The sequence below is a fragment of the Eumetopias jubatus genome, unplaced genomic scaffold, assembly GCF_037043125.1.
Source record: "Eumetopias jubatus isolate StellerSeaLion01/CBP00866 unplaced genomic scaffold, mEumJub1_p1.0 scaffold_5, whole genome shotgun sequence".
NCBI classification, from domain to species: domain Eukaryota; kingdom Metazoa; phylum Chordata; class Mammalia; order Carnivora; family Otariidae; genus Eumetopias; species Eumetopias jubatus.
In genome coordinates, this window is record NW_028274811.1 from 33,244,821 (window position 1) to 33,272,313 (window position 27,493).

Here is a 27,493-nt window from a genome sequence, read left to right on the forward strand (position 1 = left end):
TTCCCACCAGCTGTGCACAAGGGTTTCGCTTTCTCCACATCCTTGCCAACACTTATTATTTCTTGTCTTTTGGGATAATAGCCGTTCTGGCAGGTGTAAGGTGATATTGTGGTTTTCATTAGTATTTTCCTGATAATTAGTGATGTTGAGCATCTTTTTATGTGTTCATTGGCCAGCTGAACATCTTTTTTTTTAAGATTTTGTTTGAGAGAGCGAGCGAGAGAGCACAAGCGGGGGGAGCGACAGAGGGAGAGGGAGAAGCAGGCTCCCGGCTGAAGAGGGAGCCCAACACAGGGCTCAATCCAGGACCTGGAGATACGACCTGAGCTGAAGGCAGATGCTTAACCAACTGAGCCACCCAGACACCCCATAAGCATCCAACTCTTGATTTTTTTTTTTTGAAGATTTTATTTATTTGACAGAGAGCACAAGCAGGCAGATCGGCAGGCAGAGGGAGAGGGAGAAGCAGGCTCCCCACTGAGCAGGGAGCCTGATGCGGGGCTCCATCCCAGGACTCAGGCGATTATAACCTGAGCTGAAGGCAGACGCTTAACGACTGAGCCACCCAGGCGCCCCTCCAACTCTTGGTTTCATTTCGGGTCGTGATCTTGGGGTCATGAGATTGAGCCCCGTGTCGGGCTCCACACCAGTGGTTTTCACTCCCTCCCTCTGCCTGCCCCTCCCCCTCTGCTCGGGCATGTGTGCTCTCTCTCTAAAAAACAAAAAATAAAAATGTATAGTCAGATCTTCTGCCCATTTTTAATAGAATTATTTTTGTTTGGGGTGTTGAGTTGTATGGGTTCTTTACATTTTCAGTGTTCACCCCTGTGGGGATATGTCATTTGCTAATACCTTCTCCCATTCGGTAGGTTGCTTTGTCACCTTGTTGATGGCTTCCTCTTCATTGTGCAAAAGCATTATATTTTAGTGTGATCCTGGTGGTTTAATTTTGTGTTTGTTTCTCTAGCCTCAGGAGACCTATCCAGTAAAATGTTGTCAAGGCTGATGTCAAAGATTCTTGCCTGTGTTTTCTTGTAGGAGTTTTATGGCTGTCGGTCTCACATTTAGGTCTTTAATCCATTTTGAGTTTATTTTTGTGTATAGTGTCGGGAGTGGTTAGTTTCATTCTTTTGCATGTAGCTGTCCAGCTTTCCCAGCAGCATTTATTGAAGAGAATGTCTTGGGGCGCCTGGGTGGCTCAGTTGGTTAAGCGTCTGCCTTCGGCTCAGGTCATGATCCTGGAGTCCCGGGATCGAGTCCCGCATCGGGCTCCCTGCTCGGCGGGGAGTCTGCTTCTCCCTCTGACCCTCCCCCCTCTCATGCTCTCTCTCAAATAAATAAAATCTTCAAAAAAAAAAAAGTCTTTTCTCCATTGTATATTCTTGCCTCCTTGGTCATAAGTTAATTGACCATATAAATGTGGATTTATTTCTGGGTTCTCTATTCTCTCCCCTTGATCTGGGTGTCTATGTGCTAGTACCATACAGTTTTTTAAAAAATTGAAGTACAGTTAACACACAGTGTTAAATTAGTTTCATGTGTACAGTAGTGATTTTACAAGTGTATATACATTATGCTGTGCTCACCACAAGTGTAGCTCCCCTCTGTGACCATTACAACACTATTACAGTACCACTGACCATATTTTCTGGGCTGTGTCTTTTATCCCTGTGACAGACTAGTAGCCTGTATCCCCCACTCCCCTTCACCCATTTTGCTCGCCCCTCATCGCCCCCTCTTCCCCCCCGGGAACAGTCAGTTTATTTCCTGTTATTTATGGATTTGTTTCTTTGTGTTTTAGATTCTACATATAAGTGAGGTCATATGGTATTTGTCCACCTCTCTCTGACTTACTTCACTTAGCATAATACCGTCTAGATGCACCTATGATGGCAGGACAAGATCTCATCTTTTTTTATGGCTGAATAATATTACATTGTATATATGTACATCTTCTTTATCCATTCATCTTTTGGTGGACACTTGGGTTGCTTCCATATCTTGGCGGTTATAAATTATGCTGCAGTAAACATAGGAATGCATATAGCTTATCAAATTAGTGTTTTTCTTTTCTTCAGGTAAACCCAGTGGTGGAATTACTGGATCACATGGTAATTCTTTTAAATTTTTTGAGGAACCTCCATACTGTCTTTCACAGGGGCTGCACCAGTTTACATTCCCACCACCAAGGCACGAGGATTCCATTATTTCCACAGCCTTGTGAACATTTATTATTTATATTTTTGATTCTAGCCATTCTGACAGGTGTAAGGTGCTATGTCATAGTGGTTTGATTTGTATTTCCCTGATGATGAGTGATACTGAGCATCTTTTCATGTGTCTGTTGTCCATCTGTATGTCTTCTTTGGAAAAATCTCTCTTCAGGTCCTCTGCCCATTTTTTAACCAGATTGTATTTTTGGTGTTGAGTTGTATATCATTTGTGAACATCTTCTCCTGTTCAGTAGGTTGTCCTGTCATTTTGTTGATGGTTCCCTTTGCTGTGCAAAGGTTTTTTATTTTGGTGTGGTCCCAGCACTTTAATTTTGCTTTTGTTTCCCTAGCCTCGAGGCGACCTATTCAGAAAAATGTTGCTAAGGCCAGTGTCGAAGAGATTACTGCCTGTGTTTTCTTGGAGGAGTTTTATGGTTTCAGGTCTCATATTTGGGTCTTTATTCCATTTTGAGTTTATTTTTGTGTATGGTGTAAGGAAGTGGTTGGTTTCATTCTTTTGCATGCAGCTGTCGTTTTCTTGGCACCATTTATTGAAGAGACTGTCTTTTCTTCATTATATTCTTGCCTCCTTTGTTGTAAATTAATGGACCATATATGTGTGGGTTTGTATCCGAGCTCTCTGTTCTGTTCCATTGACCTTTGTGTCTATTTTTGTGCCAGGGCCATACTGTTACATTACTGCAGCTTTGTGTAGATCTTAAAATCTAGTATTACATGTACAGCCTTGTTCTTTCTTGACTGCTTTTGCTATTCAAGTTCTTCTCTGGTTCCTTACAAATTTTAGCTTTATTCTAGTTCTGTGAAAAATATTGTTGGTATTTTGATAGGGACAGGATTGGATCGTAAGGCCCTTTTTTTTTTTTTTTTTTTAAGATTTTATTTTTAAGTAATCTCAACACCCAACATGGGGCTTGAACCTATAACCCTGAGATCAAGAGTCACACTACAGAGCCAGCCAGGTGCTTCTACAGAGTATGGACATTTATTTATTTGGACATTTTAACTATTAATTTTTCTAATCCATGAGCATGGAATATCTTCTTTAAGATTTTATTTGCTTTAGAGAGAGAGAGAGTACAGACAGGGGGAGGGGTAGAGAGAGACTCTTAAGCAGACTCCACACTGGGCACAGACCAACGTGGGGCTCGATCTCATGACCCTGAGATCGTGACCTGAACCGAAATCTAGTCATACGCTTACCTGACTGAGCCACCCAGGCACCCCCGTGGAGTATCTTTCTATTTGTGTTGTCTTCAGTTTCTTTCATCAGTGTTTTATAGCTTTCAGAGTACAGGTCTTTAAACTCCTTGTTTAGGTTTATTCCTAGGTATTTTATTCAGTATTTCACTATTTTAATTTACCTTCCCTGATTTCTAGTGACCTTAACACAAAAATATAAATTTTTGGTGATTTGCTTTTAAAAACGTGATTTTTCTTTCTTACGGTTTGTCGTACTGATTTATAGGAAATCTCTAAATATCCCACACACTAATATTTGTCACTTTGATAGACTTGCAAATATCTTCTCCCTGTCTCTTAATCTTTTTTATAGTGTATTTTCTAATATGAAAATTTTTTCAGATTTATTATGAGAGAGAGCACACGGGGGCGGGGGGTGGAGGAGCTGAGGGAGAGGGAAAGAGAAATCCAAGCAGATGCAATGCTGAGAATGGAGCCCAAACATGGGGCTCAATCCCATGACCCTGAGTCATGACCTAAGCTGAAAAAAAGAGTCAGATGCCTGACTGTCATCCAGGTGCCCCTTAGGGAAGTTTTTAAATATCATGGTTATCAGTCTTTCCCTTATGCTTTGTTCTAGTCTTTGAAAAACGCTTTTCTCCAGTATCGTAAAGCTAAGCCTATATTTTCTTGTATTTTTCACATAGTCTTTCATTGACCTAATTTTAGTTTTGATAATGGTATAGGTTAGAGTTCTGGTTTTCTTTTTTTTTTTCCAACAACATTAGGTCATCCCTTCCCAATTGATTTGAAATGGGATTTGTCATACATAAGTTCCCTTCTATGAACAGGCTAGAATCCGAAGAGTCTGGTGTGGTTAAGTATCTTCCCTACCCCCAGCGCATACACACATCCATATGTACATACATACACACATACCCTTTTCCTCTTCAGAACTTGCTTGCCTGTTCTTGGCCTTTTAATCTTTAATCTGGATTTTAGGATGTGTCCTTTTCTACAGAAAAGTACCGTATTTGGCTTTAATTGGAACAGTATGTAATTTACAAAATAACTGGGGGAAGAGCTGACATATTTATAGTACTGTCTTCCTATCAGAAACATGGTCTCTCTCTATTTTGGTCATCTTTATTTCCTTAAGTAAAAGCATACAGTTTTCATCACACAGCTTTTGCATATCCTTTTTAGCTTTTATTTTTTTAATTTTAATTTTTTAAAAATTTGAGAGAGAGCACGAGCAGAGGTGGAGGAGGAAGGCCAGAGGGAGCGGGAGAAGCAGACTCTGTGCTGAGCAGGGAGCCCGATGCGGAGCTCGAGCTCACAACCCTGAGATCATGACCAGAGCCAAAATCAAGAGCTTAACCGACTGAGTCATCCAGATGCCCCTGAGGTCCATTAGTTTTAATGCTGTTGTGAATGGGTTCTTTTTAATTTTTTTAACTTTTATTTTTTAATTTTTTATTTTATTTTTAAGGTTTTATTTTTTTTTATTTAACAGAGAAAGAAAGAGAGCACAAGCAGGGGGAAACAGCAGCAGGGAGAGAGGGAGAAACAGGTTCCCCACCGAGCAAGGAGCCTGATCAGTGGGGCTTGATCCCAGGACTCTGGGATCATGACCTGAGCTAAAGGCAGCCTAACTGACTGAGCTACCCAGGTGCCCCAGAATGGATTCTTTTTAAAAAATATTACATTTTTGGTGAAAATAATTTCTTCACTGTAGTGGGGTCACAGGTTAGAACATTATAAAGTTTTATCACAGCATTTCCTTGGGGCACTTTATTTACTTCTTAAGTAATCTCTGTGCCCAAGGTGGAGCTCAAACCCATGACCCTGAGATCAAGAGTCACATGCTCTATTGACTGAGCCAGCCAGGCACCCCCACTTTGGGGCACTTTAAACTGGAGGAGGACTTATTCAGTCTATGGCCGTGCATACTCCTGGGGAACCACTGTCAGTCTACAAGGACCGACACTCATTGAGTAAATGCTGAACCATTTCCAGGGTGTCAGGTAATGGACCACACAGAATAGGACCTCCTCCCTGCCTTCATGGAGCTTCTTTGCACTCTGGGGGAGGAACCAGACATTAAATAAGCCCATGGGTCATAAACATTCTTCTTTCCTGTGAAGGGAAGATACATATGAAAACATATAAAAGGGGACCGTCTTGAACAGTCTGGGAGAGAGAAGATGAGTAGGTGTTAATAGGCAAAACCACTGTAGGTGCCGAGGCCCAATGGCAGAAGAGAACACACCTCATTTGAGAAACTAGAAGAGGAAATTAGCACGGCAAGAGCAGTGGGATGTTGGGAACAGATGAGAAACAGGAGCAAGATAAGGAGCTCATAATCCTGATTAAAGATTCTGGTTTTTTATCTGTGAGCAGTGGGAAGCCACTAGGATTTTAAGCAAGGGATGACATGACCAAATTGGCATTTTTAAGAGATCCCCCTGGCTTCTATGTAGAGAATGATTTTGGAGGGGGCACAAGTTCACATGATGATGGAGAGACATGAATGCATTTGAGATATTTGGAAGTAAAATCAAGAGTACTTGGTAATGGACTATGGGGATCGAAGGAGAAAGGCACACTCCGTGATGATTTCTTGGCTTCCGACTGGAACTGGTTGCCTACTGTGTTTGTGGAGGTTGGGAACTATGGTTGGTTGGGAGGAAGAAAAAAACCATGTTGGGTTGGATCGAGGTGTCAAGACAATGAGACACACAAGTGGAGGCGTCAGGTAAGCACTTGTATATACACTGGGCTGGAGACAGCGCTATGGAAAGGCATTGGCATATTCATGGTAATCGGAAATGTGGGGGTGAATGCGATCAAGTTGGCTAGGGAAAAGAAGAGATGGCAGTGGAGGGCTAAGCTTTAAGGAAAACTAAGTTGGATTATAGGTGATAAAACCTGCAAAGGAGTCAGACATGGAAAACCAGGAGAATGGGGTGTCCTGAAAGTAGAATTTTTATTTAGAGAAAGGGAGTGATCAGTAGCATCAAATGTTGCTGCGAAGTCAGGTCGGATGAGAATTCAAAAATGTCCATTGTACTTAGTCATGCCATTCGTCACTCAGGGTGGGTTTCCCTCCAGTTCCTATTCTGTGAAGGACACCAACAGAAGGAAAGACAGTACTGCTAGGACCAGGGAACAGGGCTCCTCAGGACTGGAGGAAGGCAGGCATTTGTGTAGGTGTGAAAGACATGAGCTCAGAGGTGCAAAGAACCAGCTGGGGCATGAAGGCTTGGAACCTCTGCCACACTGGAGGCAGTAAAACTGCATGCAATCAAACACCAGGTTCCAGAAAGGCCAGGTACCAAGTAAGAAAGTCAGGCTACTGTGTCTCAGCTTTGAGTCTCCTCAAGCAAATCGTGTCCTCTGGGGTGTCTTTTGGAGGGTCCAGCATATAGATAACCAAGCATGTGAGCATCCATGCTCCAGGGAGGCCCTTCTGAACAGCAGCAACAGTATAGACCCTTCAGACTGTATTTTCACTTTATCATCCTTTTCATATTTTCCTAATATAAATCTTTTCAAAGGAAACTTTAAATGTAACTCCAGTATGGAAAATAGAATCTGTGAATTGCTGTTGAGGCAGGAAGGGACCATCCCCCTGCCTTTTTATGGAAGCCCGGGGACCTGAGGAGTACATTAGAAAGCCTTCCAGTACATTTGCCAAAGGGAGATTTGGTTTGGATGGGTTTTGCCCTGGAATGCCTGTGATACTGCCTTGCAAATAAAATCATGTATGTAACTGCTGGTGTATTCTATGAAGATCTGGTGGGTACTTTATAATGCTGAGTAGCATTCCACTGTATGGAGGTATCAGTGTATTTATTCACCCGTTGAGGGACATTTGGGTTATTTCCTCTTCTTGGTAGTCACAAACTCATGTACGGGTTTTTGTGTGAACATAAGGTTTCATTTCTCTAAGGTGAATACCCAGAAATGGAACTTCTGGATCATATGATTAAGTGTACGTTTAACTTTAAACTGCTACAGTTTTTGTGCGAACAGAATTTTTCTTTTTTCTCTAAGGTGGATATTACAGGAGTGGAATTTCTGGATCATATGATTATGTTTAACTTTAAAGTGCTATGATTTTTCAGAGAGGCTATACCCTTTTGCCTTCCCGTGCGCAATGAATGACAGTTCCAGTTGCTCTGTATCTTAGCCAGTACTTGGTACTGCATTTTCTATTTTAGCCATTCTGATAGGTGTATTGTGGTGTCTCGTTGTGGTTTTAATTTGCATTTTTAAAGTAGCTAATGATGTTGCCATGTACTTATTTGCCCTCCTTATATCCTCTTTGGTGAAGTATCTGTTGGAGTACTTGGGCCACTACTAAACTGAGTTGTTTTGTTACTGTGGAATCTTTTTTAAGAGTCTTTATATAAACTAAATACAAGTCCTCTGTTAGATGTTATTTGCAACTGTTTTCTCCCAGTCTGCGGCTTTCCTTTTCATCCCCTTAACAGTGTCTTCCACAAAGAAAAGGGTCTTAATTTTGATGAAGTCCAATTTCTCATTTTTCTTCTTTTCTAGAGCGTGCTTTTGGCAACAGGTCTGAGAAGCCTGCCTACTCCTTGGTTATGAAGAGTCTCTTCTGTTTTCTTCTAGTTTTTGGTTTTATGTTTTACATTTAGATCTATGATCCATTCAGGGTTAATTTTTATATAAAATACGAAGTCTAAAATAGTTGGTTTTCAATTTTTGCATGCCAGGTTTTTTTTTTTTAACATTTATTTGCAAAGACTATCCTCACTCCATTCAATTGCTTTTGCCTATCTGTCAAACATAAACTGGCCATGTTTATGTGGGTCTGTTACTGCCCTCTCTCCTGTTCCTTTGATCTGTGTCAGTCCCTTTGCGAATACCATAACTATCTTGAGTATTGTAGCTTTATATTAAATCTTAAGATAGTGTAACTCTTCCAGCTGAAACTGTTACTCTATTGCATTTGCCTTTCCATACATTTTAGAACGAGTTTATAAAAAACACTGATAGGATTTTGATTAGAATTGCATTAAATCTGTAGATCGTTACAGGGCCTGATGAGTATTTAAGTGGGATTGCTTGCTCACTCTTTATTTTTTTAAAGATGGATTTATTTGAGACAGAGAGAGAACAACCCCTTGGTGGGGGGGGCAGAAGGAGAGGGAGAGAATCTCAAGCAGACTTGCTGTGGAGAGAGGAGTCCAACAGCCCAACACAGGGCTCAATCTCATGATCTCTAGATGATAACCTGAGCTGAAACCAGGAGTCAGATACTCAACCAACTGGGCCACCCAGGCGCCCCTGCTTGCTCACTCTTATGTGCTATAACCTTTAATGACATAAGGCAGCCTGTTCCTTCATGTGCTGTGTATTCCAGAGTTAAAGCCCTAGGTTATGACTGATTATAGTGGTGTCTTTTGAAGTCTGGCAGTAAAGGAGGTGTGATTATATATCAGATCAGGTAGAAATGGCTGGGAAAAGACAACCAGAATGTTGAGGGGCTTGTCAGGCAAGTCAGCCACCATCATTCACAACTTTGGTCTCTGTATCTCACTTCTGAGCAGGTCATAAGCAAGATTGTGTGCCATGAGCCAGCCATTAGATTCTCTGTATTCAGGGTCGTAGAATTGTTGTGTACTGGGCATGGTCAGATTGTTTCTCTAGATTTTCTTTAATTTCTTCTCCTTGGCATAGCGGCCTCACTCATACTTCTTTCTCCAAAAACGGCATTAGAAATATACTCGTCATCTACCAGGAGAAAACGAACTGCTTCCTCCCCTTTACTGTAGTGTCATTGTGGGAGCTTCGCATACTTGTTGGCCCCTCTTTCCCCTGGACCCTCACAGTGACATCTTCTCAGTTCACTGCTCTGAGGGGTACAGACGGACTTCTAGTGAAATAGTGGGGTGCTGGGGTGCTAAGGAATCAGCTGTTGCTTGTGTTCTTGTCTTGTTTACTTCTTCCCATTAGTGATGTTCAGTCCCCTCCCCATGCTCTTGACTGTCTTTAGAATAAAAGAAAGATTGCTTTTTACCCCCCGAACTAAATGAGAAACACAGATTATTCTAAGATGTCTTTTCCCCTCACGGTACATGAGATTACTCACTAAAGTCTCGGGCAACAGAACTGGGACTGTCACTTTAATAAACATTCAAGATTCCCTTTTGGTGGCTTATTTTCTTCTCACCAGCATAAGAAGCTTGTTGCTTATCTCCTCAGATACACAAAAAAAAGATCTGTAACTCTTGAGTTTTATAAACTCAGCTGGCTGAGCCCCCTCACCACCGGAGCCATCCGGCCGTCCTCCCATCAGCTTGGGGCATTCAGTGATGTGCAGATTCTGAGCCTGAGGTCCGTGCTGCCGGACCAGCCAACAGGAAGGCAGATGGTGCACTGCCAGAGCTGGCACGTCCATTCTGTTTCTGTGACCGTATCCGTAGTGTCTATCAAATATGAAAGATTTGAAATGTATGATCGCATTATTTAGGAAACCCCATGATGAAACTTACCTGTTAGTAAACTGAGATCTTTTTTGACCTATCCTAATACTACTCATCTTTGTCTGTATCATATTTTCCCATGTTGTGCCATCCAGCTGTGGAAGAACAGAGCCAGCGTCTCAGCTCAGGTCTGCCTGACTCCCACATTGGCAGCAGGGATATGGGCCCTGGTTTTGGCCTGTTCTTTTGTTGGTAATGGTGTGGGTGGGAGAAGCCTTTATTTTCTGTTTCTTAAGTGGAGTGGGTTCCACTCCCCTGCTTACATAGCATGGTCTTTACTGGAAAGTACCAAGCACTTTTGGATCTCCAGCCACCTGCACCTCAATTGTCAGCTTCCAGCACTGCACTGAGTTCCTCATGAGGAAAGTGACGCGCACTTCTGCCCTCTCTACCACACACCTTGCCCTGTTCGACCTCCTTGGCTACCTTGTTTGCTTCTGCAGCACCTCCGTTTGGAAGGTGGGAGGAGGAAGATGGTCTTTTCACTTGAATATTGTATGACCATGGACAAAAAATGGTGTCACTTCCCTTACTGCGCTCCTGTACTTTTTCTAGACTGGAAAACAGGACTGGTGGGAGCTGCCTCTGTAAAGACACATTTATCCCTAGAGAATTCAGTCCCTTTCCTGACATTCAGTGAACATGGCTACCAGTCTTGCTGGAATTTTTGATTCAGTTGTGGGCTCATCACATTTGATTGGCCTTTTTCTTTCTTTCTTTAAGACGTAAGGAGAAACACCTAACTCTTCAGTCCTTCATCTTTGAAATGTGTACATTCCTTCCTCCTTGACCATCCTTTCATACTATTTCCTGTCCTGTTCTTCTGTGGACCTTTGTGTCTGCATTGTCTTAATGACAGCCATAGACTCACCCTATCTAGGCAAATGCTCACATGCACATGTATGAGGGTTTTCTTACTCTCTTTATCTAAGGAAATGAGATGTTTCTAAATAATTCACCCTCTCTAGTCTCTGAGGGGTCTTAACAGCTAAAGCTCTGTGTATGCTGCCTCCCTGGCCCCTTGCTGCTTCTCTGGGTTGTCTTGCCTTTCCTTTTCTTTGAGCAGCTTTTGCTTTGCATGGACTGCCAGTGTCCCTGCTTTTGTCATCCTGTGACAATTTGGGGCCTCACACAGAAATACCAGTCTGAATGTGGATTGATTGAAGGAGCCCCTCCATGCACACAGACCCAGAATAAGAAAAGAGATCTCTGGTGATTTCTTCTGTAGGACACCATCACATTGTGGCTCCTATGTAAGTCCTCTTCCCTGCTTCACTTTATGCAAGGGCTTGGGCAAGCACTTGATTTATGTTTCCGTCAGAAAATCTAGGCTCTTAGATACTACTCCCCCCACCCCCACCTCCATTGTGCAATGAGAAGACTGGGGCACAGGAAAGCTCGGACTTGTCCAGGGTCACAAAGCCAGCCAGTGGCAGCATCAGGACTGGAACTCGGACACTGCCCCTCTGGAGCCCCTGTACATAGCCACTGTCCTTAGAGAACACAGTCACCCCTCCTCCCCCCACCCCCAGGAGGTGCCTTGTTCTGGGCCAGCACACCCACCTGCCTGCCTGAGGACTGCCAAGTGGATGTTGAGAAGGACCCTGAAATTCACTCTGCCTCCCAGTTGACAGTCAACTGCTGGACCAGGTCATTCTGAAGTAGTAGACTCTTGACTGTCTCAGGGACATACTCTAAAACGGGACAAGAACTGGATCTTGCCCTCCAACACAGACCTTCGATTTCAAGGGAGAACGAGGCCTAGAGAGAAGGGAGGACTTTCACCCCTCCATACACAGCCACATTTCAGGTCACTTGCAGCCAGGCTACTGTCTGATCTGAAGTGAGCCTAACTGATAAGCAGAGGCGGCAGGAAGGTTGGGGGACAAGCCAGGACTTGCCTTAAATTCACTATGTGACCTCAGTCAAGTTACTTCCCTTCTTTGAACTCCATTTTTTTTTTTTTTTTGCCATGAAATAACTGGTCAACCTGATCCTCCAGGCAGTTTCACATGCAGGTCTGGCATCCACAAGGTTCTCAGCTGTCGCGTGTCTACAACCGACTCTGTCCCAGTTGCCCCAGCAGGTCTAGCCCAAGGACGGGGCGCAGGAGGGGGTGGCAGTGCAGTCCTACTTGGCAGACTGGCGCAGCATGTCCAAATGTGTTTTTGTTGTTTATGAAAAAAATCTTATCAGGTCTGCTGTTTACAGGACTGATTGGGGTGGGCAGGGCTAGCATGCAAATTGGCCTTATGACTGACCCACAAGGGGGCTGGGGGCCAGGGGGCCTGGGGCTCCTTAGAGCCTTGTCAGATCTCTCCAAAGGCTCCATCTAGGTTTTGTCTAGCAGCTGCGTCCTTCATAGGATGGTGGCAACTACACCGGTGGAGACCTCCGAACACCCACCCACCTGCAGGCCAAACCACATAAACACCTGGCACCCGATGCCTAAAGAATGATGGTGGGCTTCATGACCATGTGGATGGCAGTCAGCTGCATGCGCTGGGAGGTGAACTGGCTGGCTAGCTCCCAGACTGTGGCACCCTGGAGTGGGTACCTTGGAACACTGAAGCAAGAGAGAGGGACAGGGACTTGGGAGACATGGCCTCATCTGACTCAGTTTCACAGTGTGGCCAGAGGTGAAGCTGCGGGAACAGGAAGCATGAGGAGCAGAGTGGGCAGAGTGGGCCGGGAGGCCTGGGGAAGGTGTTGAGCTTAGCCCAGCAAAGGCAGCTGCTGTTGGGAGAGCCCAGGCCGGACTGTGCCAGTGCTGCCACCCCAGATCCCACCTGCGTGCGGAAGACTAGGCAAGGAGAAGGCTTCCCATCCTGTCCTGCTTTTAGCCCGCACACTCCAGTGGAACTACGCCCCCTTGTTCACCTCCACCGTTTCTGGCCACCCCTCGCCCATCACTCTCCCCCTCAGCATACATACCTGGTACTCGTGGGCTCTGAGGGCAGGTGGCACGTGGTACTGCCTTTAGAACATCTTTTCTCATCAGTGTAGCCCCTTGTCCTGAGTAATGAGTGATCCCACTACACACGCGCATCCAAGACAGCTGAAGTGAGTCCTCAGCAAGTCGTGTGCTCTCCTCTCTGCCACTTGCATGGAAGGAACAGGATCCATCCCTATTGGCTATCTTGAGGTCTTGCTTATTGCTAAAATGCTTAAAGATCTGCCCCTCCCTACCTCTTGGTCTGAGCAGTAGGAGGGCTGTTTAGGCATCCTCTGATACCTCCTGGAAGACTGGCTTTCTTCTGTTGGTCTTAGATTCTCAAGACTGGGCGAGAGCAGCTGAGCACAGACTATAAGGCTCCTGCCTCTGGCAAAGCCATCACCCCTGCTGAGGGTACTTCCTGGGAGCTCTTTTGGCCGTGGGGGTCTTAGCGGTTGAGGAGCAGTCCTGGGTGCCCGTCAGTGGTGTGGGCCGTGAGAGGCCAAGGGGCAGCCTTCTAGTAACTGGAGCATAAAAGCCCCAAACATCAGAACTCTCCGGGAGGCCCAGTCTTTGTTTGCTTCTCGTTATTAGCTCTCCTGGGCTGGGACTGTGTACAGGTGCATACACAAATAGGAAGGGCCTAATAATGCTGTATCGCCACTCCAGAGCACTTGATGAATCATTTAAAAGGCCTGAGCTGTTCAAGTAAAGGTTTCAGATTCCAGGGTAGGGCTGACTCAGGTATTGGAGCCTTCAGCTGAGAAGGCCTCTGCTCACATTTCTTCAGGTCATCTCTGCCCTGGCCCCGCTGTTGCCTGGCGCCCCGCATGCGCACTGCTGCCCGGAAGCAGGTTTCTGAGTAGCGCCTGTAAACGGCACTGTTAGCTTGTACAACACGGTAGTCCCAGAACTTGGGACTGCTGGCTGGGGAGTCTGGCGGTCGGGGTTGCTGTGGGCTGGTGACTATGCAGAAGACCCCAGGGCTTGGTGGGCAGGTAGTTGGGCACAGGGGGCCGCACGTCTCCAGTTACCTAACATCTGCTGTCTCTGCTTCCAGCAGAGTCAAAAAAGGTTGGTGGGAACCTCTCCCAGGAGCTGCTCAGCTCCTTCCAAAGCTGCCCAGCATCCAAGACTAACCTAAGCCTTTCTGACCTAGTCTAGGTCTTTGGGTCACGGCTGGGTGCACATACACCCCTCCCTGCACACTCCCCCAGCTGCCCTCTCTACCGCCACACACACACACTTGTGCACTTGCATTCCTGTGGCAAAGCTCTGAGTACCTGCCCCTCACCGAGGGGTGCCATCAAAGGGCTATCTGGGACAAGCGAGACCCGCTGGTGAGGGGACACTTGGAGCTGATCCCCCACTCAGCTGTAGTTTTCTGCGAACAGAGTACTTTCTTGCACGGGGTAGGGCAGAGGTTTGAGTTTCGTGGTATCGGCACTGAGACACCAGACCCGAATGGGGAGGGGCGGGCCTTCTGGCTGAGGTGGATATAAGCCAATCCCTAAAGCCCTGCCTGTCCATCGGGAGCTGCAGCCCAGGCTGGCCACAAGGGGGGCATTTGATCTCTGAGGAGGAGCTCCATCTGAGCAGTGCCTATAGGTATCAGAACCTGCCTCCCAACCTGGGCAGACTGCTGACCTACCTGGAAGGGCAACGCCTTCTCCCACCCCCTCCCCACCCCTTTTTAAAGTCTGGTATTTCAAAATAATTTTTAGACTCACAGAAGACTTGCAGAGAGTAGTTTCTGTTCACCTCGTTTTCCCGAATGTTTGACATCATCCATAACCATGGTGCTTGCCCCCTTTTTATGCCCTGCGTGCCAGTGGGGGCCACTTGCCAGGAAGGCTTGGGTATGAACACGAGTGCTGGAGTCCTCTCTGCCACAGCAGGGCTCCTGCTGGGAAAGCAGTCCTGCCGGGGCGGCTTCAGGGCACACGAGTCCCTGGGCTTCGAGTACCCTGGGCCGCAGGCAGAGTGGGCTGCATTCCAACCGACCAGTCAGCCAGGACGGTATAGGAGCTGGCGGACAGACTGACCCAGTGTGACCCAGTGGGTGGGGGAGTAGGTGAGGAGCCGTGAGGGCCCCCGGTGGGGTGTGTGCTGGGGAAGAGTAGGCCGTGTTGCCCAGTGCGGCAGGCACCCTCTGGAGGTGCAGGACCTCAGATCCTCCCCGTAGGCAGGGCATCTAGGAAGATGAAGTTGTATGCCGTTCGAGAGCCCCACGGTGGGTGCTGTGAGGAACTGTGAGGCCTTCCTCAAGAGCTTTCTCCTGGGCCAGTCACCCCTGCTTTGGGTGACAGAAAAGCAAGGAAAACTTACACATTACTCCTACCCTCCAGACCTACCCTCCCCACACCCTCTCTTCCACCCCCTACTTTTTCAGCAGTTTGGGGGTAGAGGTTCTGTTGTCACCTAATGAAAAGGAGAAAGTCGTAAGGGCTTCAGAAGATTCGGCACCCCAGGAAATAAGTGACAGGGTTTCTAAGGTATGCTGAGAACTTACACCCCACCCCCAAAATGAGGTTGACGCAGCCCTTTGAAGTCTCCTGTCCTGTAGCCAGATGGATTATTTCTAACCGCCCCCCCGCAAGCCCCCTTTACCCCACGCCTGTGAGCACTGTCTGGGAGCAATGAGCTCCACGTCCCCATTGCCCCAGGTTTCAGAGCCTGTCATGTGAAATAAAGCCTTAGCAAGGACAAACTTGATTACAATGAAGAAAGGTGTTAGAGGAAGTTTCCCTGATGAAGTTGCCCAAGGTTCCGTGGTAAAATGGGAGGGAAGCAGCACAGGGAGGAGAAGCAGTGAGGATGGGTGTCCCAATGCCTGTACCACAGGGTTGTGAAGACTGAGTGGTATTATGTATAGAAGGCTGTTGGCACAGGTCCCAGCACATTTGTGATCTCAACAAATGGTAGCTTAAGAGAGGCTACAGGACCTCTCACACATAGCAACCAGGTAGGGTCTCAGGCCTAGATGAGGCAAGTGGTTTTTTTTAGAGCTGGCAGGGGAGAGGGCCCTTCTGTCTCAAGGGCAGCAGAGCTGGTCCTCTGGCAAGTAGAATACAGTAAGGGATTATTCTGGGGAGTGTGCATTCTGTTATGTTCATTTCCCTGTTTGAAGCTGCCGACTGCAGGCTGAAGGGAGGCTGGGACTTGGGCAGGTCATCTGGGCAGAGAGCAGGTGAAAAGGGCTTTCCTGCCGAGGTGGCCCCAGGGGTTTGGACTGTGCATACCTTTAGCAGGTGGGGTGAGAGAGAGGATGGTCCTAGAGCACATTCAGTCCGGTGTTCTTCCCGATCCCTTTTCTACCCCAGATGGGCCTGGGCAAGTCTAGCTTGCCAAGGGCATGGGTTCAGACCCTGAGCCTGCCTCTGGCTGGTTATGTATGCTTGGACGAGAGACTTAACCTCTCGAAGCTTTGCATTGCTTACCTGTGAAATGGGAATGATGGTAGTGTCTATGTTCAGGTACTGCTGTTACGACTAAATCAGGTTAACGTACCTTACAGGCCTCAGAATAAATGTCTTCTCCTCTTTCACTAGGCCTCCCTGGGGCTGGGTCTTGTCTCCCAGACCTCAGAACAGTTTTGCCTGTGTTGCTGAGTGGGGCCAAAGGAAAGCAGGCTGAGTCGAAAGCTGTGCCACAAGAGAAGGGAGGTCTGTGGAGGGTGGCTGACACAGTGGGACAACTTGGAAAAGCTCACTACTAACCCAGAGTATTCTAGCTACTATACCAGGCTTCAGAGAGAGCAGCTGCCAAGAGAGGAGGTATAAAAATAGATACACAAAAACAGAACTGAAAGAAAACTGCCAAAGGACCAATTTAACTTATAAGATTCATGTATTCATTAACTTTGAAAAAGTTTTTAAAATCCTTACTACTTATAAATGAGTTTAGTGGTGGTGGTTGTCTTCAGATTTTCTTAAAAGGGGCCACAGACCCTCTGAGACCGAGGTTGACCACCAGCCATTTTAAGTATGTGCTTACCGGAAGGAAGGCTGATGTCGGCCGCAAGTTGGGGTCCTTTTTGACCTGTGGATTTGTGTAGCACTCAGATGTCTTAATAGAGCACTTAGTCCTGATAGGGCTTATTAGAGTTCCATCTCCATTCTGCGAAAAAGCCAGGGTGCTAGGTTCCAGCCATCCCTCTCACTTGACCAGGTCTTCATCCCTGCCCCCCACCACTGTGTCTGCGGCACACTGTGATTGTGTGCATTGCCCAGGTTTGAAAAACCAGGACTCTTGGTTATTCTCTTAGGGCCTGCAGTTCCTTTTTAGGAACTTTATGCCTTCTTTTGGGAGATGGCATAATGGTATCTGAGGAAATACCAGTAAGGCACAGGACATACTGCTGCCTGGTTTCTAAAGCAAGCAGGGCTAACCAACTCTGGCCAGACAAGAAGTGTCCCTTACTCTCTCTTTGGCTGCCTTAGTGTGAGGCCATTTTGTCGGTCCCCTAGCACCTGTCCCGGCAGGGATAAAAGTCCTTAGGAGGAGGAGAGAAAGTAGTTGAGCTAAGCCACCCTTCCTCCGAACATCTGCCACAGTGTAAGTGAAAGGCCACCCCCAGTCTGCCTGGTGGCTCTCGGCTGCTGCAGTCCACCCCTGGTCTGGGAGGCACTGGCTCTGTAGGGCCTGGGCTTTGTGCCAGTTCATTCTAACCCTCTCCTTCTCCCTCCAGTGTATGTGGTGGAAGACCAAAGAAGGGATGACCTGGGCCCATCCACCTGCCTCACAGCCTGCTGGACTGCGCTCTGTTGCTGCTGTCTCTGGGACATGCTCACCTGACCAGCCCAGCCTCCCTGTCCTGCCAGCTCTGCCACCACCTTCAGTAGGTGGGCCTGCCCCATCTCTTCTGATTGCTGAAATCAAGGAAAATGACTAGCTCTGCACAGACACTTCTACCTTCGACACAGTGGGATTCTAGATTAGCAGGGGTTGCGCTGCTATTTAATTCAGTGACTCTATCTTTTTAATGTTTAAAATCCATTTCTTATTGGCCTTTCACAAATGTGCTAAATGACTTTTATTTTTTTGGCCAAAGGCTTATAAAATATATATTTATAATTTTAAAATTATACATTCAAGGTAGTGACATGATGTAATACCACTGAATGAATGATTTCTCTGCTAACACCCTGTATGTTTCAATAAATTTGTGTAAACCTCAACTGAATGAATTATTCCAGACAGAATATAAGCCCTGGGTTTCTCCGTTAGTAGCCACCGTCCACTATGACGAGGGAGGGAGTCTATTTACGTTTTCATTCCACTGCAGGTGGGTGCTATGAGGAAGGCAGGCTCCCTCGTCCCACCGGGAGACAGACTCACCAAGCTGCTGTAGGTGCTTTTACCCAGAGCCTACGCCTTCTTTTCTGCTGCCAGCCCTCCACGCCCCCAGCCTCCCTCCACACACACACACACACGCACGCACGCACGCATGAGAGAGAAGAGCTGTCATCGAACAAGCCAGACAGGCAGGCCACCCAATCTGAGCTCTGGCCGCAGGGTGGCGCTGAGCCGCCATAACAGAGTCATCTTCCTTCAGCTAGCGGGCTCGGCCAGCCCTGGGAGGCTGCAGCTGACAGCTCTCTGCCCACTTTCACTCTGAAGCAGTGATGTGCTCATATTTAACTACCAGTGCTCTTTAAAACAAATCCTTATTTTATCCATCACCTGATTCTGTGGAGTAAATAGCTGATTTCAAGCTACCAACATGATGTCCTGAATGCAGAGTTGGAAAGAAAAGTGCAGGAGTGCACCATTATGTAGCATTTCCATCATCCAGATACAATAGACTGTTATCAAAAACATAGATAATGGCCAGATTTAGTAATTAGGAAGGGGGTAAGTTCTGAACATTACTCTTATTTTAATTGTGTATATTTACCTAACTTAATTTTTAATAATGGCTGTGTTTCACAACTGGATTGAAATAGTTCTAACACTTGTTTTAATAATTGGCTCTCACGAGCCAGTACAAGCCACCTCCAGCACACCACTGCCCCTAAGCCTGTAGGAGGCCTTAGGATTAGTGTCCACCTCTGTGACACTGGCCAAAGGGTTAGACAGCCATGGAGGTACTGCTGGTTTATTACTGCATTTTCTTCAGGAACATTTGTGAGGAAGAGGAAGGAATCTTTGGGCACACTGCCACCAAAGTTACTTGAATTCAGCTATGCCCTGGTCTCCTTCCTTCCTTATCTGCAGAGAGGCTCAGAAGGTGAGGGATTTACTCAAAGGAATAGAAGGGGAAAAAACGGGGCGGGGGGGGGGAGGCAGAAAAGGCTCCAATAAAGAAGGAACAGAGCCAAAGCCCTGGAAGGAGAAAGGACAAGGAGGGAGCTGAGGTTGAAAGTTTCTGCTTCTCTGGCCCTTGGTTCTCATCCTTCAGCTTGAGAAAGGCAGACTTAGCAGAGTGGCTGGGGGAACAGACGCCTTTTATTGGTCTAAGCAGCATAACTAGTGATAGGCTTGGGCAGAGCTCCCCTCTGTCCTGGCTCCCAGCTTCCCTCTCCTGGGAGTTGGTGACTCACCCCCAGGGGAGAAGAGTGTTCTGGGCAGGGGTAGCAGACAGAGCCAGGATAAAAAATCCAAGAGTTGGGATCTGAAAAGGGATCAGGGTGAAGTAGAAAACATAGGGTTACCAGATCATCCAAATAAAAAGTCCATCAGGGCAGAAGAGAGGATGCTTTCCCCACATGGGCCCCTCTGCCCTTGCCAGGAATGGGAGGGAGCAGGAAGCTTCTGCTAGAGATTTCCTACTGTGCCCTTCGTGCCATCAGCATCTCCCGGATGTTGTCCTCCGCTTCCTTCACACTCCGCTCCAGATAGGATTTCTTCTGCTGCAGCATGAGAAAGAAACCAGAGTTAGGAGGGGTGGGCCAGGTCGGCAGATGCAGCTTTTATGGCCGATGGTAGTGGCTTCTCCTCTGTGACCAGTGACTTCCAGTAGCATACTGTCTAATGGGGGCCGGGTACACACACCTGACCAGAGCGCTGCCCTCGCCCCGCCCACAGGCCTGAGGGGGGAAGAGGTTATTCGGCCGCAGGAAGCAGAAGTGCTCTGCGGAAGGCAGCTGTGCTTTTCCCCCAGGAGGAAGTGCACTCGAAACAGGCGTCTCAGTACATGAAGTTACACCAGACAAAGGCCAGGAAATTCCAGGACAACTCTGGCCCCATAACAGACTGTCTCTCAAGGTTTTCCATGGCCTGGGCCAGGCGCCTGGAGCTGCCACTGCTGCGGAATGGACGGGGCACCAGAGGGTTCTGCTCTGTCCAGTGAGCAGACAGGCTGCGTAAGTGCTAAGAAGCTGTACCCCACGTCTCACCGAGCAGATGCATCAGGCTGAAATCTGCTTTTCTCATGAAACCGCTGCCTGCCAGGAATCCAGGACAGTGACACACTGAGTAAAAGAGACCTTTTGGAAGTTTACCTCCTACCCCATCTGGGTCCTAAATTAAAAATCTCAACTTAGACAAAGAAATTTAACCACTTGCAGGAGCCACATCTGGGCCAGGATTACAAAAGATTAGTCAAAGGAAATGATGTCTGTACATTATTTGCCCTGCGGTCACCTAAAAAGTATGGTGGCTTCACCACTGGTCCCTGCCCTGAGGACATAGTTGTGGCTGCATTCCCACTTAAGAGACATGAAATGAGGCTCCCTTTTTGAGGAATACTCTAAACAGTCCCCTTTCTAAGGGTCCATGTGACCGGGCCACACTGGAGCCAGGCAGTAACGCAAAGCCCGGAGCCAGGCAGCTCAGGTGGACCAGTGCCCTTCTCACTCACCCCTACACCTTTCACCCTAGCAGCTGTGGATTCACTGGGACCACAGAAGTGCCCAGATGACCGGGGAAAACCAGGCAATATCGGGCCAGAGAACAGATGAGCAGGTTTTTCTTGGGAACTGATGCCCAACCAAACCACTGAGGCAGGAAAATCAAAACGAAGGCCTCTGTTGCTTGAGGCCTTCACTATTAAAGTCTCTGGTGTTCTTCTACAGATCCCTCCCACTCTGTCCAGATTTTTTTTTTCAAAATTTTGTTTGACACACACACACACACACAGAGAGAGAGAGAGAGAGAGAACGAGCAGGCAGGAGGGGGAGAGGGAGCCTGAGATCATGACCTGAGTCGAAGGCAGACGCTTTAACCCACTAAGCCACCCAGGCGCCCCTATTTATTTATTAAATCATACATTTAGGGAAGTTTTCCTATTGGCTCCAATGTTGTGGCATCTTTATCAGTTCTTGTGTGAACCCTGATTCCTGTTGTCTCCTAACTTTGAATTTCCTGAAGGCTAGAAAGAGCCCTATCTCTTTACTCATCTCCCATCTGTCTAACTTGCACACAACTGCTGTCCAACCTGTAAACAACAGGAGCTCCATAAAAACTCACAGTGGCTATGAATGTATACTGTTGCTAAGGAATTTATTATGCTGCTAAACCTGATACAGTCCTATCATTGTGCTGTCAGAATGGGAACTTAAACTTCCTTTGATAAACAACCCCTAGACTTGACGTGTGGTGACTTAAAGAGGGAAATACTAGTAACTCCTGACACACCACTGAAGAATGTCCATGTACTGGATGTTGCACAGCAGGGGAGCAGCAGCTAAAGACCAGTGCCATGAACCATCTGGGCACCTTCCCAGCCCTGTGGGAATGTGAGGAAAAGGCCAGTGGGGCAAGCGGGGCTGGGCTCCCGCGGCATGTGCTGGTGCTCAGGGACCCGGGTCCTTTGCATTCCATCTCTGCCAACTTGCTGCCCCAATTGTCAAAACTGTAAACTTGGAACATCAGCTGGAGTTTTTCTACCTACTGCACAGGCCTCTGGACAATCAAATTCAGGTTATAATTCTTACTTTAAAATTCCTCATTCTATGTCTCTTCTTCCAGTTTCAGTTTTATGATTTTTTTTCATGATTTTTACACTGCATAACCTAAGGTCTTCAAGTTTGAAAAAATAATGCAAAATAAACCTATCTTTAAATCTTTAATTAGCTTAGGTAAATTTATTGCACATTAAAATTTTCATTTCATCCTAATAGATGGGTCATCCCTAGCACCGAGGGACCTGTTTTCTAACTTTTTCAATAGTTCCTGTCTTATCCTCAAACATACCTAAGCCAAGACGACCTTCATAATCAAACCTGAATCAGAGTATGTGATGTGCGTTGCATTGTCTCACAAAAAGATACGTTGAAATCCTAACCCCCCATTACCTGTGAATGTGGCCTTATTTGAAAATAGGGTCAAGTTAAAATGAGGTCATGCTGAGTTAGGGTGGGCCCTAAATCTAATGATTAGTGTCTTTATAAGGCCACATGAAGACAAAAGGGACCCAGAGACAGAATGCCATCCCCTGATGGGAGGCAGAAAGGGAAGGACGCATCTATAAGCAAACGAAGACCAAGAATGGTCAGCAACCACCAGAGGCTAGGAGGAGGAAACGGAAGGGTTTTTCCCCAGAGGCTTTGGAGGGAGCATGGCCCATGACACCTTGGTTTTGGACTTCTAGCTTCTAAAACTTGTGAGAGAATAATTTTCTGTTGTTCTAAACCCACCGCCTTTGCAATAATTTGTTAAGCAGCCCTAGGAAACCATGAACTGAGGGATGTCCCAGAGACAGAATCTGCCCCAAAGTTCTTCTGTGCCCCCAGCTTTCAGACCACACTGAATCACAGGGGGCTGGCTAAGGGTCCCTATAAGTTAGTACACTGGGACCTGTACTTCAGCCAAGAAAACTGTGGTAGAAGTGATCCAAATACAAACAAGACTGTCAGAAAGGATGCAGAAAATTAAGGAACCAATGATTAAGTCAAATTTTTTCTTCCTTGAATTTCCACATTTTCTTCCTAAAACTACTACTCACATCAGAAATCCTGTGGACCCATCTTCCCCATTTCTGTAAATGACAACTCCATTCTTGCAAATGCTCAAAATCTTTGGTGTCATCTTTGAATCTTCCTTCTTTCACATCTGACATCCAATCAACCAACAAATCCTATGCACTACCTCAAAATGTATCCAGAATGTGACCTTAATGTATAGCCTCCTCGGTGGTCTCCTTTCTTCTGCCCTTTGGTCCCCATTAGTTTCTTCTCCACACAGTGCTCAGAGTCCTCTGTGAACACTTAAAATCCTCCAGTGGCGTCCAATTTCAAAATGAAAGGCTAAAGCCTTTTTGCAAAGCCATTTTAGTCTTGTTCTCAGCGGACTCTGACCTCAACTCCCTCTCGCCCACTCAGCTCCAGCCACACTGGCCTGCACCTCCGACTCGGCGTTGCCCCTCCAACCCGCCAGCCATGCTCCTGCCTGGCTTCTGCCCTTTGGCTCTCTGTTAGGAACTCTTCCCCACATGCCCACAGTACTAGCTCGCTTACTTCCTTCAGGCCTTTCTCAAATGCCACCTCAGCGGGAAAAGCCTTGAATATTATGGCAGCTCTGTGCTCCTATTCTCCTGCACAGCACCTGCCCCCACGGGAAGTGGCAGGATCAGTTCATCTTCCCTTCCAAGAAAGAGGAGCCCAAAAGGGCACGACTTTGTTCTGTCTGCTGATATCCCAATGTCTGGAAAAATGGCTGGTACATGAGAGGAACTCAATACCTGTTGAATAAAAGTACATTTATGATGGGAATGATGACTTACTGCTGATATACTTGTATACACACCGCTTTTCAGTTCTCCCCACAACACGAATGAATGAGGAACACCAACAGAGAAGGCAAAGACAGAAAATGAGCCTCTTCTTCAAGATGATTTTCAGTTTGGGGCAATGCCTTGTAACCTCTGCCCCTAGGTAAACACAGGTCTCTCAACTCTCACCGACGTGCCTGGGAAAATCAGAGGCTTACTTCTACAAACAGAACAGGCCCTAAGGGTCAAGCCCTTTATGAGATCAACTTGTGAAATTGTAAAACAAACTGTCCCAATCTCCCGTGTCCTGGAGTTGGAAGTCCTTGAGAAAGGGCTGGGAGCTTTGGCCAGGGCTGCTGTGAGCTACAAGGGGATTAGGACTTCTGTGTAAACTCCAGGCGGCCTTTCAAACCCACACCTTCCAGCAGGAGATGGCCTCACTGCAGCATTTTTCTGTCTTGCTGAACAATCTCCCTCAGAAGCTTTCCCCTAGGAAACTCTCCAGTGAAATCAAACCACAGAGCTCTGGGTGCAGCGACATTCCTGTGGGCCTTGTTCTGGAGTGAGAGAAATTCTGAGATTTCCTGTGGGGCTCAGCATGGCCAGGGAAATGACATTGTTGCAGTTATTGCTCATCAGCCTGAGGTTCTCTCTGGGAGTCAGGCTGAGGGGCCAGTGTTCCCTTTATGACCTCCAATGAAGGAAAGAGGCTCAAGTCTCTAGAACTTTCCTGACATGACATAATCTCTCAAATAGACCGCTGAGGTAATTCACCTTGTGATGCTCTCTCTATAGACTTTTTTTCCTTAGGGACTTTGTTTCCCTCTCTTTCTCTAATATCTCTCCTGTTTGCCATTTCTTCAGGTATAGAAAGTAGTTTTCCTCTCTCATCCTCTATTTCCCCATTTGTAAAATGAGGATTTGGACAATACAGGTATCCTCACTCCCCCATTATTATTCTTTAGACACAGAGCTTTTTCTTCAAATGAACTCTTGTCTCAAAGACAAATAAGACAGGTAAAATAGAGCTGGGGGAAGGGTTGGGGGGAGATTCGGTGGATAAAAGCAGAACTTCTGGCTTGTCCCATGCCTCCAATCCAGGCTACAGGGGCAGTAAAATGGGCATCTCGATTCCCTTCTGCCCCTGATGTTCTGTGAGATCTGTGCTCAGAGACCCTCTGCTCTGAGTCCCATGTTTCCAATCCTGACTTTGACCCATCCTGGCCACACACTTCTCCCTTACGCTGAATCCACGGTTGCCAACTTCTGCAGACCACTGCCAACTTCAAGCTCTACTGTTAATCAAAACACGTGAAGCAAAGGCCACCTTCTCACTGTCGCTCCCATAGCTCCCGAATTAAAAACCCAGAGCCTCACTGTCTCATGCTCTCTGAGTCTGCAGAACTCTAAAATGGCCAGAGGATACCAGCGGCCCACACTGGGGAAGTTCAGCAAGAGGCCAAGAATTCACTGAAGGCTGAGAAGGCAAGTCTTGGCAGAAGGGTGTAAAAAGTGACGAAGGCACAGAGAAAAAGGAGGAAGAGAAAGTAAGAAAAGCAACGAGGAGTCACAGAAGAAGTGAGGAAGGGAAATGAGACCAAGATGGCAGAACTGTAGCAAGCAGAAGCAGGGCAGAGCTCTGCAAGTGCCAGTGACCGGGTGAGGTGCGCTCACCAGGGGCAGGAAAGACAGGCCACGCCTGACCGGGAACTGAAAGCTAAGAGACTGATCCACAGACACACATCGGCTTGCGAACTCATCAGGGTGCATCCACTTCACCATTAAGGTGGTCAGTCGTTAGGCGTCTGCCTTCGGCTCAGGTCGTGATCCCGGGGTCCTGGGATCGAGCACCGCATCGGGCTCCCTGCTCCGCGGGAAGCCTGCTTCTCCCTCTCCCGCTCCCCCTGCTTGTGTTCCCTCTACTGCTGTCTCTGTCAAATAAATAAAATTTATTAAAAAAAAAAAAGGATACAACTAGGTGGGGCACCTGGGTGGCTCAGATGGTTAAGCGTCTGCCTTTAGCTCGGGTCATGATCCCGGGGTCCTGGGATGGGGCCCGGAGTCGGAGTCAGGCTCCCAACTCAGCAGGGAGCCTCCTTCCCTCTCTCCCTCCGCTGCTCCCCCTGCTTGTCCTCTCTCACTCTGTCAAATAAGTAAATAAAATCTTAAAAAAAAAAAAAAAAGGATACAACTAGGCAATAAGGGAACTTGTGAACTATAACACAAGTCTGGGAGACAAGCTCAAAGAATGAGAAAGCAGATTTAGGCATGGAACAGGAAACGCTAGGGAGAAATCTAAGAAGTTACTGTCTCTGCAACTTTCAGAAACTGCTTTCAAAAGGTCCCCTGCTAAAAGATGTGGTTTCGCTGGACACTGACCTTGTTTTTCTTCCAGATGGTCTCTTACCTGTAAAGAGCCTCTGACACTGCTACTGTGTGGGGTCAGACTCCCAAATCCCACCTGTGACTGCATGCTCCATCTGCCCAAGACAAACCTCGACACGACTCAACGCCTTATGGCAGAAATATACTGGGGGAGGGGTGGGGAGAGAAGGATTCTTATTTCCTTCCCTTGGTCCCCCTGGGGTTTGGGTGATCAATACCATTATTGCCCTCCCTAACACATGAGCTTCATTTAAGTCCCAGAGAAAGCCCAGCCCATCAGACAATCCAGGAAAGAGAGTAGCCTGCTACTCAGCCTGCGCTGAGCAGGCTACATCCAAAGCATTATTACATTTTGGGGCACGAGGCTTAAAAAGGGATGAGACATGTCAGTAAATCATGTCAAGTGATAAGCAGTGAAGTAGGTAGAGATATGTGGCCCAGAAAAGATTAAGAGGAGAAGGAACCTGACCACTGCCTTAAATATCTAAAGCAATGGCTCTTAAAATGTGGTCCCTGGAATTTTTCCAGCATCAGCAACTCCTGGGAACTTGTGAGAAAAGCATAATCTCAGGCCTTAACCCAGACCCACTGAATCATAAATTCTAGGGATGGGGCCTAGCAATCTGTGCTTTCACAGCCCTCCGGGTGATTCGAAGCACACTTTTTGAGAACCACTGTTCAAAAGTGAGAGTTGGCAAACTGGAATTTTTTCTATAAAGGGCCACTCAATATCTTAGGCTTTGTGGGGATGTCTCTGTCACAACTACTCAACCCTGCCATCATAGCATAAAAGCTGCCGTAGACAAGGTGTAAACTAATGGGTGCGGTGTAAAAGAATGGGGATATCTGTGTTCTAAAAACACAGAAACAAGCAGCAAGGTGGATCTGGCCAGCAGGCTAGATAGTCTGTCAACGTCTGTTCTTAAAAAAAGAGAGTCTTAAAAGAACTGATTCCAGCAGGCAGAGATTTCAGAGATTTTTAACTTTCAATGAAAGTTGCCTAATAAAAGCCCAAATGTCCATCCATCCATCCTTCTATTCATTCATTCAGCCCAGTGCCAAACCATTTTCTCTCTTTCCCTCCAAACTCTGGTCCTTGAAGTTTGTGGCATCATGCTTTACCAGCCTCTCCCCCTCCTGCCCCCACAACCTACAATATCCTGAGTACTGTCCCTCATTCGCTGATGGCTCAGTCTTCCTCTCCACCACTGCCGCACCACCCAAGGTGACTCCAAGAATGGCGATCTTTCCAATACCATGGTGTCCCCTCCCCTCATAATTTTTATTTCACCCTACCTCGGCCACCCACCCACCGTCATACCCTAGGCACCATGTCGACACCACCAACTGCACCACCTCCAAAATTTCAGGTTCACCACCACTACTCCGTATTTTTCCAGGTTGCTATATCTGGTAATTCTCAACTCCAGCATTTCTTCAGCTTCATCTCAATGACAAGTTTTGTTTTGTTGTAAGATTTTTGTATTTATTCATTTGAGATAGAGTGAGAGCTGGAGAGAGAAAGAGAACACACACAGAGGGAGAGAGAGGAGCGGACTCCCCACCGAGCAGGGAGCCCAACACGGGA

General features: G+C 46.9%; 1 protein-coding gene across 1 annotated transcript in view; it reads right to left on the reverse strand.

Annotated features, from left to right (window-relative positions):
* Window positions 1-19,298: 19,298 nt before the first annotated feature.
* Window positions 19,299-27,493, reverse strand: part of PFDN1 (prefoldin subunit 1) — a 68,275-nt gene continuing 60,080 nt past the window's right edge. The window contains exon 4 of the mRNA XM_028103526.1: window positions 19,299-19,720. Coding sequence (XP_027959327.1) covers window positions 19,637-19,720 — 84 coding nt within the window. The 3' untranslated portion in view covers window positions 19,299-19,636. The remainder of the gene's footprint in view (window positions 19,721-27,493) is intronic.